This window comes from Eleutherodactylus coqui, chromosome 5 (assembly GCF_035609145.1).
Source record: "Eleutherodactylus coqui strain aEleCoq1 chromosome 5, aEleCoq1.hap1, whole genome shotgun sequence".
In the NCBI taxonomy this organism is placed as follows: domain Eukaryota; kingdom Metazoa; phylum Chordata; class Amphibia; order Anura; family Eleutherodactylidae; genus Eleutherodactylus; species Eleutherodactylus coqui.
Window position 1 is genome coordinate 14688522 of NC_089841.1, and position 15518 is coordinate 14704039.

The 15518-nt window shown below is 44.9% G+C and overlaps 1 protein-coding gene across 1 annotated transcript in view; it reads right to left on the bottom strand.

Annotated features, from left to right (window-relative positions):
- Positions 1 to 13593, bottom strand: part of LOC136629011 (zinc finger protein 345-like) — a 185224-nt gene extending 171631 nt beyond the window's left edge. The window contains exons 1-2 of the mRNA XM_066605115.1: positions 13559 to 13593; positions 9040 to 9151 (exon numbers count right to left, since the gene is read on the bottom strand). Coding sequence (XP_066461212.1) covers positions 9040 to 9151; positions 13559 to 13560 — 114 coding nt within the window. The 5' untranslated portion in view covers positions 13561 to 13593. The remainder of the gene's footprint in view (positions 1 to 9039; positions 9152 to 13558) is intronic.
- Between the last annotated feature and the right edge of the window lie 1925 nt (positions 13594 to 15518).

Consider the following 15518-nt stretch of genomic DNA (forward strand, 5'->3'; position numbering starts at 1 on the left):
CAAACATGAAATTTAGCAAAACCATTCTTTAGTTTCTAAATGGGAAAAGTAAAGTGGTCACAACTTGATTATTCAATGCTTATTGTAAAAGTAAGTGCAGGTGGCCAAGCGGGTGGCGGGATAAGCCGCACTTCGGACGGGCTCCCGCGTCTCCTACCTTTCCTGCAGCCCTGAGGCACCGGTGAGCGGCAGTAAAGAAGAGCAGTGTAGCCCATGGGGAAGAGAAGACCCACCCGATCGCAGTCCTGCACTCCGGTCAGCAGAAGCGGCGGAATGGAGCGTTATCTCGGCGGAGCGGGGGAGGTGACTGAGGAGCAAGATGGCGCCGGCACTAGCAGAAGCACGGGAGGCAGATCATCTCTTGCACTCATCAGCAGCTCGGCACTCAAGAGAAGGCACCCTGGAGATGCCAGATAAGAGGGAACTAGCAGAAGGCAGAGCAGCAAGAGGAGCAAGCAGAACGGACTTCTCCCCACAAGGACGGCTGGAGCAGAGAGCAGGCACACAGACCGAGGGTGCAGTGAGTACTCCGGGCAGCAGCCCCTGCACACAGCACAGCACACCCTCCCCTACAGCACAGGCATACATGGCTGGCAGGAGTGATAGCCCCTCATGGACACCCTCACATATGCCTAATACCATGGCTAGTCCATCCCCTAAAGAGAATAGAGGCTCTCCACACGATATAGGAGATGAGGAGTGGAAGCGCCACATAATGGCGATACCGACAAAAAAATGAACTGACCGAACTGTTTCATAAGTTTGAATCTTCCAACAAACAAGTACTAGACAGCATTCGTTCAGATATGCAGCACTTAGGCCACAGAATAGTGCAAATAGAAGACACTCAGGAGGGCACGGCAGCCATATTAGAAACCCACAGACAAGCTATACAAGCCCAGGCCGATCAGATTACAGGTCTCATTATGCATATTGATGACTTGGAAAATCGGAAACGCCGAAATAATATACGAATACGGGGCCTGCCGGAGGAGGTTGAGAGCCAGCAGCTTGAGGAGTGGGCGCAGACTTTTTTTCAACAACTACTGAAACGGTCAACAGAGAATCCAGTGGAGATAGACCGAATCCATAGAGCCTTGGGGCCCAGGGCCACGGACCCCAATACGCCAAGAGATATCATATGCAGAGTGCACTTCTATAAAGACAAAGACGCGATAATTAGAAAAGCCAGAGAAAGAGGAGACTTGCACCACAACTGAAAGCCCATCATATTCCTCCAAGATCTGGCACGCCACACCCTGCGAATGAGAGGAGCCCTCAGACCTCTTTTAACAGCCCTGAAAGCACAGAGGACCCTGTATAGATGGGGATTCCCCTTTTCGCTGTCCGCCACAAAAGATGGGAAAACAGCGGTTTTCCGCAACATGGGTGACCTCTCGAACTTTCTAGGAACTTTGCAACTACCAATGGTCGCCCTTCCTGACTGGCCCATGGTTCCAACGGCCCTAGCACCCACAACGCAAGAACAGTGGCAGACCATGCAACCAAAAGCGCAAAGAGATAAAAGAACGCGCACAGACAGGAACACCTGAACCGACGGGAGCAAACTTAAAGAGGACATACGGCCTCCCTTTTGGCCCCTCGTAACATCAGTCCAGAACATTCAAGAGACACTGACCCTTTCATCCGTACCTCGGTCGCTCCGCGAACAGAAGCAGAGACAAAACGAACATACACCCCCATAAGCCATTGAAGTTGGGCCCTGGGAAAAATGGAGCGGGAGTCCACACACCGAGGCGGAAAGGATATGCGAACCTAGAGACTGATCTCACGTTAAAGAGACCAGACTTATGAGACGCTTATTAAGTTAATAGTTACTAACTGAGGTTGCAGATGGTTCTTTTCTCGTTTCCCTTTTTCACTCTCTAATGATACGTCTCATCAACCTTGACCTTAACTTCCTTCTCCATTTTCAGACTTTTCAGATTCTTAAATATAGAACACCACCATACACTCCCTGGTGCCTCGGGGAATATCCTCCAAGGCCTCAAATAGGGGCCAGCAGTAACAAATACATGTTGGATACATGGGTGGAGGACGCGGGGGTTTGGAACACCTCCTTCCGGTACCTCCTTGCTCCCCATACACAGGGTGACCATTCGCACTTTTGCGAACACTGGCAAGCTCAAGCTAGCAATCCACCCAGCAACCATGCGCAATTACTCTGCGCTGCGCAAGGCTTCAACAAACAAGCCTTTCTCACCTTTCTCTCTTCTTTCCCTCTCTACGGGCTTTTTCAAGCTTAACACAACACCTCCTTCCCACACACCCGTTTTACACCCACCTATCCACTCCCGACCTCAGCTGAGACACCTCATATCCCGACCAGATGGCTGACATCACCTTTAGCACTTTTAACACCAGGGGGTTAAACAAACCGGCCAAGAGGGGGCAGATCATGGACCACTTCCACCGTCGGAAGACAATGATAATCTTCATACAGGAAACACACTTCCAGGAATCTAAAGTACCGAAATGTAGGTACCGTCACTATACATCGTGGTATCATAGCACACATCCGACGAAAAAAACAGGAGGCACTTCTATAGCAATACATAAAAGTTTACCACATAAGGTGTTGGCCTACGAGATAGACAAAAACGGGAGATACCTATTCTTAAAAATCCAAGTAAATGCTGAAATCTTTACATTAACTAACGTTTATTTCCCCAACCTAGGCCAGAAAAGCTTTGGAATCCGAACGCTGAGGGCTCTGGCGACCTTCACGAACGGGTCCAATATCATCATGGGAGGCGACTTTTAACCTCTGCATGGATCCGGCTCGTGACTCCTCGGGGGGTAAGTCGGGGGCTTCCCCCACAACAACGCACAGACTCAAAACAGAACTAGCTAGCCTTAGATTGGTAGACTTGTGGAGGACACTCCACCCTAGAGATAGGGACTATAGCTTTCACTCACTAGCTCACAACAGTTACCACAGATTAGACTATCTTTATATATCACATAGCCTACTAGACAGAAAACCCTCCTCATCCATAGGCTCCTTTGTGTGGTCGGACCATGCTCCAGTCTGGGGTTCACTGGGGACAGGACAGAGGAATAAACAGAGCCCAGAGTGGCGCTTAAATGACAACCTACTGGACGACGTGGTAGGTCTACAAGAAATACAGCTGGCAATAGATTCCTTTATAGCCAACCATGCCACTGATACAACCGCAGCCCCCGTGAAGTGGGAGGCCCTCAAGTGCGTATTACGAGGAATTTTTATATTGCACGGATCCAGAATTAAAAAGTTGAGGTCCACCAAACTAGAGGCCCTATTGACTCACCTAAACACACTTGAGTCAACAAATAAAGCGACACCCGCTGCAGACACCGCAGCAGAGATCTCAGGGACTAGAACAAATATTCTCAATATATTGGAGCAGACCTCTCTCTGTCAACGTGACAGAGCCAGAGGAAGGTTCTATGAATATGGGGACAAGTGTGGCAAGGGACTGGCTAGAGCATTAAATCCTAGATCACCTCAAACCTACGTCTTCACTATAGATAAACCAGGAGAGGGATTGGTCCACGACAATACCAGGATCCTCGAGAGCTTCCACGCATATTATCAGAAATTATATAATTTAGATAAAGAACAGAACAACACTGAAGGGGACCATAGGAAGGAGAGAGACACATACATAGCAACCCATGCCCCTAAGAACATATCCCACGAAGACACGATGGCATTAGAGACTGATTTTACAATGCAGGACTTGGAAGAGGCGGTCGGGTCGTTGAAAATCGGTAAAAGCCCGGGCCCAGACGGGTTCACACCCTGCTTTTATAAGACATGTATAGGATACCTGGCCCCCCTAATGTTGGAAGCATTCAACACAGTTTCTAGAGCATCCCCCTTTCCGGCGCAGGCGCTGCAGGCGGTTGTAACAGTCCTTCCAAAGCCTGGGAAAGACCCGACTAATTGTGGAAGTTACAGGCCAATATCGCTTCTAAATGTTGACACTAAATTGTTTGCTAAAATGTTAGCGAGCCGCCTGAAGCGCCAGATACCAACCCTGATACACGGGGACCAAGTGGGTTTCATCCCCGGAAGGGAGGCAGGGGACAGTACAGTCCGTACATTGGCACTCATATCGAGGGCCGCAAAGGCAGGTGCCCCACTCTGCCTTCTTTCGGTCGATGCCGAGAAGGCCTTTGACAGAGTGGACTGGGGTTTTCTGCAGGCAACGTTAAAACAGATAGGGCTGGGCACAAGGTTCTTAGAGTGGATAATGGCACTTTATAATAATCCGTCAGCAAAAATACGAGTAAATGGGAAATTGTCCAATCAGGTCCAGATTAGGAACGGCACGAGGCAGGGCTGTCCCCTGTCTCCCTTTCTTTACATCATTGTGATGGAGACCTTGGCCAATGCTCTTAGAACCAATTCCGACATTCGGGGAATGCAGGTGGCCACAAGCGAGCAGAAAGTCGCCCTTTACGCTGACGACCTGCTACTCTACATATCAAATCCAAGGATAGCCTTACCCAATATCTTGGAAGATTTTCGGAGATTCGACCGCCTCTCCAATTTCAAAGTAAATCTAAGTAAATCAGAAATCTGGAATATTAACATACCCGACAATGAGGAAAGGGACTTGGGAAATGCCTTCCCGTTCAGATGGAAAAAAAAACGGGATCAAATATTTAGGCACAACAATTACGCCAGACATAAAGGATCTATTCCAAACAAATTATAAACCACTCCTAGCAAAGCTCGAAAAGGATCTAGAGGGATGGCGGGCAGTATCCCTCTCCTGGTTTGGCAGGATCAGTTCCATAAAAATGAATGTCCTCCCTAGGCTACTATACATCCTCCAAACCATCCCCATCAGACTCCCAGGGGCCTACTTAAGTAAAATAAGGAAAATAATAATGAGATTCATCTGGGGCGACAAAAGACCGAGACGTAGTTGGAGGGCCCTGACCGGCCCTAGGGAGAGTGGAGGAATGGGGATTCCCAATATTTCACTCTACCACAAAGCCTCACTGACTAGAAGGGTACTGGAAGTAGTGCGGAGTAGATCACAGAAACGCTGGGCGTCAGCAGAACAAGACTCAGTCCCATACAGGGGACATGGCCTAATCTGGATACCAGGAAATGGGAAACATAAAAATACGGCACTGTCCCCATTTATGGAAGAAATACTGACAGCAGGTCTGATAAAGAGACCAGGACCACTGACCCCACTGGTGGGAAATATAGACCTCCCAACATTTTATAACGGCTCCCCGGTGGTAAACCTCTTGGTGAGTGACCGGACAGAGGAAATCCCTAGAATCAAAAACATGCTTTGGGGAAACGGAATAAAAACACTAGGAGAGATCCTGGAAGGCAGGGACACACCAGCTGGAGCATGGTTCCAATACCTCCAAATATGCCACTACATTAGAACACTAGGGGGACCGGCATCGCTAGGAACAGGCACGACATCCTTCGAAAACAAATTTATACTTAACAAAACAGCTAAGGGCAGGGTATCAGAGCTATATCAATTCTTACTAGCAGAGAATAGCCAAAGAAACGGAGCTGTGCTGGAAAGAGAATGGGAAAAGGAGCTCGGATGCTCCCCCCCCCCCCCCCGAGGAGTCATGGAGGAGAGCCTACACCCTAACACATAAAATTACCATCTCAAGCAAGTTACAGGAGCTAAACTATAAGATTCTGACAAGGTGGTACAGGACCCCCGCTGGGCTTGCCAGAGCCTTCCCACAATACCCAGACGTCTGCTGGAGATGCTTAAAAGAAAAAGGTACTTTCATCCATATCTGGTGGTCGTGCTCATTGATCTGCCCCCTCTGGCAAGAGGTCGGTGAGCTCTACTCATGGGTGAGTAGACAAAATATAAAATTGACACCTGAATTAGCGCTATTGTCGATGTTCCCTGGTCCCTTGACACAAGTCAAAAAATCGCTATTACGATTTTTCGTCATAGCCATGCGCCAAATAATTCCCAGGAAATGGAAATCCCCATCGCCCCCCACAAGAATGATGTGGATTAAAGCATTAGATAACATCCAACACATGGAAGAAATATGTGCAAGGGATGAGATGAGGCATAACAAATATCTGACAACCTGGTCCATGTGGATCATACTCCGTAACACACCAGAGATGCCGACATGGGTTACAAATGGCAATACCCCCCCACTGACAAACTCAATCAGCTAACCAAAATTAAGTCTCAAAATCTGTGATGGTTACCTCAAGGGTAAATAGGTCGGACCCTTCCCCCCCCATCCTTCCGCTTCCTTCTTCCCCTCTTCTTTATCATTCTCATTCCTAGAATTCTAAATAATAAATGATGTTATTTTTTATAGATAGTTAGTGCCAAGGAAGTCATACTAAGACAAGTTTATTCTTCTATCCTGTTTAAGGTCTTGGTACACAAAGTTGACATAAAATAGTAATGTGTTGTTATCTGATAATATTTGGTGTCATCAAATGTTGAATGCATAGTTTTCTAAAAAAATAAAAACACATTTTGAACCATAAAAGTAAGTGCACCCCTATGTAATGTAACTTCATGGTGTCGTACAAGCATGAAATTTGGCAGGAGCATTCTTTAGGTCCTAAATATAGATGAGCGAGTATAATCGCTAAAGGCAATTGCTCGAGCGAGCATGGCCTTTAGCGAGTATCTCCCCCGCTCGAGACTGCAGGTTCGGGTGCCGGCAGCGGGCACGGAGCTGCGGGGGGAGAGAGGGGCAGAACGGAGGGGAGATCTCTCTCTCGCCCCCTCACTCCCTCCTGCTGACAGCCGCTACTCACCGCTCCCCCATGCCGGCACCCGAACCTGCAGTCTCAAGCGGGAGAGATACTCGCTAAAGGCAATGCTCGCTCGAGCAATTGCCTTTAGCGAGTATACTCGCTCATCTCTAGTCCTAAATGAGCTGAATAGGAGGGGTGGCACATTCTGCAGAGGGACATCGGTACATGCAGCCTGAGGAGAATCTAACACTACTCTGTGTGTATACATATTTTATTCCTCGGTTCCTCTAAAGTAACCTTGATTTCATAAAATTTTCCAACAAGTAAATACCTGTATCAAATAACTCGGGCGAATCTGGGTATATCAGCTAGCATATATGTAAAGTGAATCTGCTTTATAATGCACAGATTGTAATTATTACTATAACTATAGTAGCAGGGGGCATTGAGCAGGGGGTTGGACCAGATGACCCTGGAGGTTCCTTCCAACTCTACTATTCTATGATGAACACCATATTCCAAGGTATACAAGAAGTGAAAGGTACAAATAGAGGAGGCAATATAAAGAATAAAGTCCTAAAAAGAGAGGCATTTTGGATCCTCAAGTTATATACAAGGTACCCCAGAGGAATGAATTACAAAACAGACTTACTATATGTATTAGAATCTAGCCTAACAATATAGGAGGATAAGGAAAGGGGAAAGGGAAAAAATAATAATTAAAGAATATATGATCCTATCTTTTCCTTTTAGAGGGAGGCTGTTGTGAAGTAGCCCATTACACCAACAAGGCTTTATGTTATAGTGTAACAAATGTTCTAAATAACCTTTCTATATGTATATAAGAGTCTTTCCATGTGTATGTAAGAACATGGCAAATGGCAGACTATTCTAATCATATGCTTAGGTAAAGGAGGTGTGGTATCCATGATGTAGTGAAGGAGATAATGAAAACAAAGATCTGGTACCATGTTAGCCAGTAGAGCAAAATGTGATTGCTCCCAGCAAGAGAAACCACGTAATCTTGTAGATATGATAGCTTTTAATGGCTGACAAAAATACATGATGTAATAGCGAGCTTGTGAACCAACGCAGGGATCTTCTTCAGGCTTATGGACTGGATCTGAAGATCCAGTCTAGCATCTCTACCCCTGGCGACCTTTCTCTCCCCCCCCCCCCCAACAGTAATTTAGGGACCATAAAACTTTCACTCCGCTATCAGTGCCTAGACAAAAAAAGTTTGTTTGCTGTTGCAGAATTCCTTTTAAGTGCGAACCAATCACATCCATATCTGTGCCTTGTCATAAGTATGTATGTTATAAGTGTGTATAAATATGCATGCCTCTTCAGATCCAATCCATAAGCCTGAAGAAGAACCCTGCGTTGGTTCGGAAGCTCGCTATTATTACATCATGTATTTTTGTTGGCCATTAAAAGGTATCATATCTACAAGATTACGTGGTTTCTCTTGCTGGGAACAATCACGGTTTGTAGTGGTGGGGAGTGACACGGCTGGTCATCATCAAGAACCAGAGACATTCAGCTGTTTTCATTCTTTTAAAACCATTGTATTTTCTTGTTTCGCCAGCTTTGACAAAGGCAGAAGTTACTGATGAAACGCGTCGCTGCGGACAAGGCATTTCTATCTATGTGTCTTGTGGTCTGAATATACATTTTCCATAAAGAAAGAAGTTGTGTGAAGAAGCTGGCAGCCTATCCTGTTTCGTATTCTTTGCTGCTAGGACTTGCAGCTAGCCAAGGCTCCACACATGCTTTCAGCAGACTGAAGGCGGATTGCCCTGTTACATTCAGGTGAGATGCTTGCTTTTGTATTTGGAAGTAACAGCTCCCTCACCATCTCCATGTTTATAGATAACCTGCATTCTTTTATTCCCTTAATAGCACAGGGAAGGTAAGTTGATGTAATGTGACATCATCAGAATTTCCCTCCCACTCCAGTGACATCATCTGTTACAATCATAAATAAGGATGTAATGTGACATCATCAGAATCCCTCTCTCCAGTGACATCATCTGTTATTACCATAGATAAGAATGATGTAATGTGACATCATCAGAATCCCTCTCCTCTCCAGTGACATCATCTGTTATTACCATAGATAAGAATGATGTAATGTGACATCATCAGAATCCCTCTCCTCTCCAGTGACATCATCTGTTATTACCATAGATAAGAATGATGTAATGTGACATCATCAGAATCCCTCTCCTCTCCAGAGACATCATCTGTTATTACCATAGATAAGAATGATGTAATGTGACATCATCAGAATCTCTCACCTCTCCAGTAAGCTGGAACAGTACCTCTAGGGTGAGATTTAATACACTCTCCGCAGTCTTATTTCTGTCCTTCTCCATCTTTGAACAGCGGTGGATCCTATATTGCTTAGACCTAAATGGAAAGATGATGAAAATGTAAAAAAAAACAAAAACACAAATCCCATGTAAAACAATGAAATTACTGGAGACAATAAAAGGGAAAGCATTTGAGGATATATTAACCCCTTAAGAACATGGCCTTTTCCACATTTTGACTGTCCTCTCGACTTCAAAAATTCCTAACTCTTATTTTATTACTGGCGAAGCTGTCTGGGGCATTTTTTTTGTATTTTTCAGTGGTGCTATTTAATCTATTAAACAGCTTTTAAAGGGGTTGTCCCGCGCCGAAACGGGTTTTTTTTTTTTCAACCCCCCCCCCCCCCCCGTTCGGCGCGAGACAACCCCGATGCAGGGACGTACAGAAAGCTTACCGGAGCGCTTACCTTAATCCCCGCGCTCCGGTGACTTCTATACTTACCTGTGAAGATGGCCGCCGGGATCCTCTGCCTCCGTGGACCGCAGCTCTTCTGTGCGGTCCATTGCCGATTCCAGCCTCCTGATTGGCTGGAATCGGCACGTGACGGGGCGGAGCTACACGGAGCTACACGGAGCCCCATAGAGAACAGGAGAAGACCTGGACTGCGCAAGCGCGGCTAATTTGGCCATCGGAGGGCGAAAATTAGTCGGCACCATGGAGACGAGGACGCCAGCAACGGAGCAGGTAAGTATAAAACTTTTTATAACTTCTGTATGGCTCATAATTAATGCACAATGTACATTACAAAGTGCATTATTATGGCCATACAGAAGTGTATAGACCCACTTGCTGCCGCGGGACAACCCCTTTAAGGATGTGCAGTGAAATGGGGGAAGCTCCCCTGCAAATCTTGACTTCTGTGGGTGGTGGGGTGTCTTGTTTTTGCAGTGTACTCTAGGATGGTGGCAAGGCATAGCGGGAAAAATTATTTTGGCATATCTCTGATGTGAACCCCCAATTAGTGTAAAATTGAGATTGTCAAAGTTTCAGGTTGATCAGAGAACGTTAAGACGTGGCTGACCAACCGGAAAGTACTAAAAACCCACTATTTAAAAAAAAATAAATAAATAGTATGGAGGTGAGCTCCTTCCATGTTTTTCTTGTTTGCACTGTTTCTTCCAGTTATGTGATATCCATGCCAGTATCATCTTTGACAGTATCAAGCCATCGTATCCTTTGGCGGCCAGGTCTTTTGCCCCTCATCTGTCCAAGCATTGTACATTTTTCTAGCGACTCTGCTTGCAATATATTAGGCTAGCTTATCAGACTTGCCTTCCCTTCTGCTGCTTCTGGCGAATGCGGGCATCATTCTGCTTTCTCCATAGCATTAACTGCTGCATGCTTCTCGCCAGCGTGTAAAGGGTTACCTTCCCCAGTCCTTCAAGATCTGCTGTAGGGTATTAGCAATTACCTCCCCATTTAGCTGCGATGGGAATCCTCCTTCATTGCCTCAGTGTTGGTGTATGTCTCAGACACATAGCATAGGTCCTCTCTCCCATGACTTTGTGTTAAGTTGTGCTGCTGGGACCTGTAGTACTATGGTTTCTAGGAGCACATTTCCACAGGTGTGGCATGATTGTGCTGGCTGGGTGTGGTTTGCTCAGGTCAGCCAATCCCCAGGGTCTGTGCTCATATATAAATACCAGCCCCTTTCAGTGTGTGTGGGGTGTCCAGGTTGAGCAGTCATGTTGTCTTCTCTGTGCAGCTTGCTGTGTGACTGGTGTACTGTTACCTTTGTGTTGTAGTTTGCTGAGTGAACTGTGTCTAGTGCTGCTGGATCATGTGTCTCTATATTAGGGACCACAAAACAGAAGGACCCTTGATCACTGGGCTCGCTGCTTAAGTGAATTGGCAGTTCACAAACTAATCCCTTGTATTTATATTACAGCAATTTCACCTGCTTTAGCTTGTGGGGATGTTTCGCGGGTGTGTTTGGTTGTTTTTCATTTCTATGTTATGTCTGTCCGTGAGTCCAGTCTCGGTTACAGTCTCTCCAGTATGCAGTTCTCGGTCCAGTTGGTGTTACTGTCAGCGTGTCCAGTCTGAAATCCATTTTCGGTCCCTGTGTTTATTCAATTCCCGTCCTGGGCACTTTTGTGTGGCCTGGAGCTTATTTACCCACATGAATGTAACATTTGTCTGTGCTTTCTCCGGATTCATATTTGTATTCATTTGCTTGCTGTCTTTCTTCTGATTCTTTCTCTATTCTCATTGTCTGTGTTCAATTGTTTCTGTCTCTGTGGCTTATATTGCACTGTCCTGTGTCCATTTAAGGATAGTCAGGTGTGAGAGGAAGATTGTGGGGCCATCGTTGTTAGGGCGCCTACCCTGCTTTTAGGCATTACTCCCACTTTTTGCCGACTAGCAAAGGGTGAGATATCTCCTCTGACCACCGAGGGTCAACTGCCAAGTCTAACCCATAGGTTGGCACAGTGTAGCCATACTCATAGTCCATAACAGTACACTGAGGGCATAGAGCCTGCTGACTCTCAAAGTTGTTGCAGGAAGTGGCACAGCATTTCATGTATCGCAGCCTTTCACAACTGTTGCAACTGCAGCCTCTGCATCTGCTTCCGGCTCTTATCTCTCCACCCCGCCATGCTATGAGAGGAACCCAAACAATGCTGTGAGTTCCTTAGCCAGTGGGTTTCTCAGACAGCTAGAAAAATGTTGTGTAGAGTAGGTTTACTTTGTGTATCATTTTGCATATCCACAACACTAGTGCTGGAAATGGTCTGCATAATAGTATTTACATAGAGAGAGATGAAGCAGATGCAGCATATAAATCAGGGCCTTGCTTACACTTCCCAGTTACAGAGTGAGATATCATTTTAGAAGTCCCATCAGAGGAGGCAAATACAACTGTTTGTGAGATGAGTATGACTCCATGTTCTATCCTATATGTAGCCTTTTTGTGAACAGGTAGCCATCTTCTATGCCTCTTTTCATTATATTCATTTGTCCTCTTTTAGATGATTTATAGATATTAAAGTTACTCAAAAAGCGTTGAGTGAATAACCGAGGCCAAAGCTACATGAGACAGCTCGGGCCATAGGTTCAAGATGATGTGTTTCTCTATGTTCACACATGTTCCAAAATATTCTCTCTAAACAACTTATTGTTTAGAATTACTGTACTTTTGTGTTCTGCGAAGTTAATCATGCGTGAGTCTTCTGCGCTTGCGTGTGTTTGCCTGGCATTTAAATTCTTTATCTTGCATATTCATATTGTTTTTATGTTTCATCAACCAATGGTAATAAATTAAATTATAATGGATTTAAATTTATGTAATTGAAGCATGTGCCTCTATAAAAACGGTTACCTGTCAATCAATAAACAGATAACTTTCATCACGCCAAGTTGTGGTGTGCTCTGACAAGTTATTTCCTGAGCTTGGTTTATCTTCTAACCAAAAATTTGGACCTCAGCAGCATATCGAATAGCAAATAGTTTTGTTTGCACTAACACAACTGTAGATGTTTTTCTTACCAAGGTTGCAGGAGTTGAAGGAGCAAATTCTGCTAATCTGATTGCCGCATCGTGGCATTTCTCAGTAAAGCGATCAAAATAGTCAAAGTGCTTTGTGCATTCCACACAATCATCCCACCCAATGTTGCATGTGAAGCAGTGTAGTGACCTGGACTGGCACTACAGAATAAAAGTACTTTACCTGCAAGTAAAGAGCAACTATTCTAACTACCAGTGCACTTAACAAAAGGTAATTATGCTGGACTTCCTTTAATAAGAAGGGAGAGTCAGGACTTGGAATTAAATAGTTAATGGTGATTAGGCAGTCGTAAATCACATAGCTGCTGAGTGAGGAAAAAAAGGATGGGAATTCTCACTCATTTCAATGTTGCACAGTTAGAAAATTATACAGGTCTAGAAGAGGGAAGTCAAGGAAGAGTTTGGAGGGAGGCTGTGAGCAGTATGGAGTGGAGAAAGAGGGAGCGAGAAGCAGGGGGAGGAATGGCCCCAGCTAGGCTTCTGTCTCCTCTGCCCTGTTGAAATTAGAGATGTGTTATATAAACTTTCAAGAAACCCTGTATGCAGTTAATGACACTCAGCTCATGTCTTCAACCCTGGCATCTGTTCAAGCCAGCCTTCCAGCTCCGCTTCAATAAAGCAGCCAAAGTATCATCAAGCTGCACAGATTACAGATTTCCCAGAGGGTCCTATTTTGTGAGTACTGGAGATTGTTAGGTCGTGTCAGGTTGGCAAATTACAGTTAGTTGGATGATAGGGTTTGTTGTTGTGAGTCAGTCAGATTTAGTCTCTCTAGCTAGCCTTCCCTTATCTCATGTGCCTCCTCAAAGTTTGCTTATCTGTGCATAAAGTGTTAAACTGTTTATACGCAAGTTGCATATGCAATTCTGGTGCTTAATATTAATACGGACAGCCACGTGCCTGAAAGTAAATGGTGTGCCTGTCATTTACTTACACATGTGTGTTAGTCTTATTTCGGTATAAAGCGTTTTTTATCTAGGCACTTGCACCTAATTCCATTAGTCGTCCAGATCCTGTTGTATACCTTCAACAGTGTGCAAGATTATAAAGAGCGTGCTGCACTCATTGCCACCCTGACACGGCTCCTTAGCCACATCTTAGTGATAGGGGTCAATCATATTTTTAATAACCTAACATAAGAAAGATAAGGAAACAGTGTAATAAATGTGACATCAGTTATTTGGTTGTAAAATGTAATGTATTATGGAAATGAAAAATATGTAAAACATTCCGGAAATTGCTAATAGAACTTGGATATAGAATCATATGTAAAAAGGTATATTCAAGCGTTTATTTGGATGATGATTTTAAAATACTAAATGTATGATTAATTAGATTTCATTCAGCCATCTTGACTACAAGTCTGAACTTTTGACAATGTACTGAATACTAAGTAGGTGGCTAAAACCAGTTCTATGTGCAAACTAGAAACAATGCCCCCTCTTTTGATGTACAAATTGTTGAACTTAATGGACTCTTAAGATTACATCCTGGTCTGGGAAGAGGTGTAATTAAGTATGTACTCAGACAGTATGGAGTCATCTTTATGATCGTATGTAACTGTTTGATGTCCACTTCACACAGTTTTGCTGATACCTTTTGTTAAGAAGGCTTTTGATTTACAGCCATATTGTAATCTGTTGGAATGTAGACTTGGTCAGCAAAGTAGATTGAAACTTAGTATCAGGTAACATTTGGAAACGCCTTCTTTTCATCTTGCATAAAAACTAGCAATGTTCGAAAATAAACTAGAATTCATACTGATATCACTAGACTGTGTGTGTAGTGGCTTCTTATGGTTCTCCTCTACGAGTACTCGATATAATATTTCCTCTTAATTTGGACTCAGGCAACATTCGCATTGGTCTCCGTTGACAGACCCCCAACATTAGCAACTGCTTAGAAAGTGCAGGCTTCAGTAGCGTTCGCAGATACCCGAGTGCCATCATGAAGTGCACATGCACCGCCGGCTTCTCATCTCCTTGTCATCGGAACTCGATTAAACGACAGACCAGACTCACAACAAACTAGTCTCCGCTATCACTGTCCTCCGCTTCTCCCCTCTCTTGCTCCCCCACAACAGGAACTGTGGTGCAGCACAACCAAAAGCCCAGGAACGGCAAAAAGCCAGCACAGCCGAGTCACAAACACTGGCCAGAAAGAAACCAAGCCAGCACAACAGGTGGGAGCTCTCCTGGTGTCTCACATCACGCTGGAGGCCGCACTCCTACATGTCTACACCGGGATCTATTATTGTTACACGGTACATGTGTGTGACCGCCGCCGGCATGCCACTTCAACATGCAAATTTATGTTTTAGAAAATCTTCAAGAAAATAATGTCTGTTTAAGACAAAGTTACATGAAGGTGGACACAGCGGTCACAGCTCATCAAGGCATCGTCAATGAGTATGCTGTCTGCTTCCAAGACGCCTCTAGGCGCACCTACTATTCAAGGTCTGTAATTCCTATAATTTACTGAATGTTAACTTTTTAAAATTTACAACCAAAAACCAAATTTTCAGCTTTTTTCAGTCTGCTGATGTTCTAAACTTACAGTGGATATAAAAAGTCTACACCCCCCTGTTACAATGCCCGGTTTTTGTCATTCCCCTTTAATGTGACCCATTAGCTGTACAATCCCACTGGGAGAACAAACAGAAATCTTTTAGGGCGCAGTCAGATGAGCCTATACGCGCACAAAAAACACGCCGAAGCAAACGCATGGCCGGGCAAAGCTTCACATGCGCAGCACATGAAACTTTGCCCATTCACTGGAGCAGCTTGGAGAAATGCAGCTGCTCCATGAAGAGAGAGAAGAAGCCCCGCAGGGCTTTGGTATTTCCCCAGAGCGGGACTATGGGGAAACCACCCATAGCTCCGCTCACTGTCCCTGC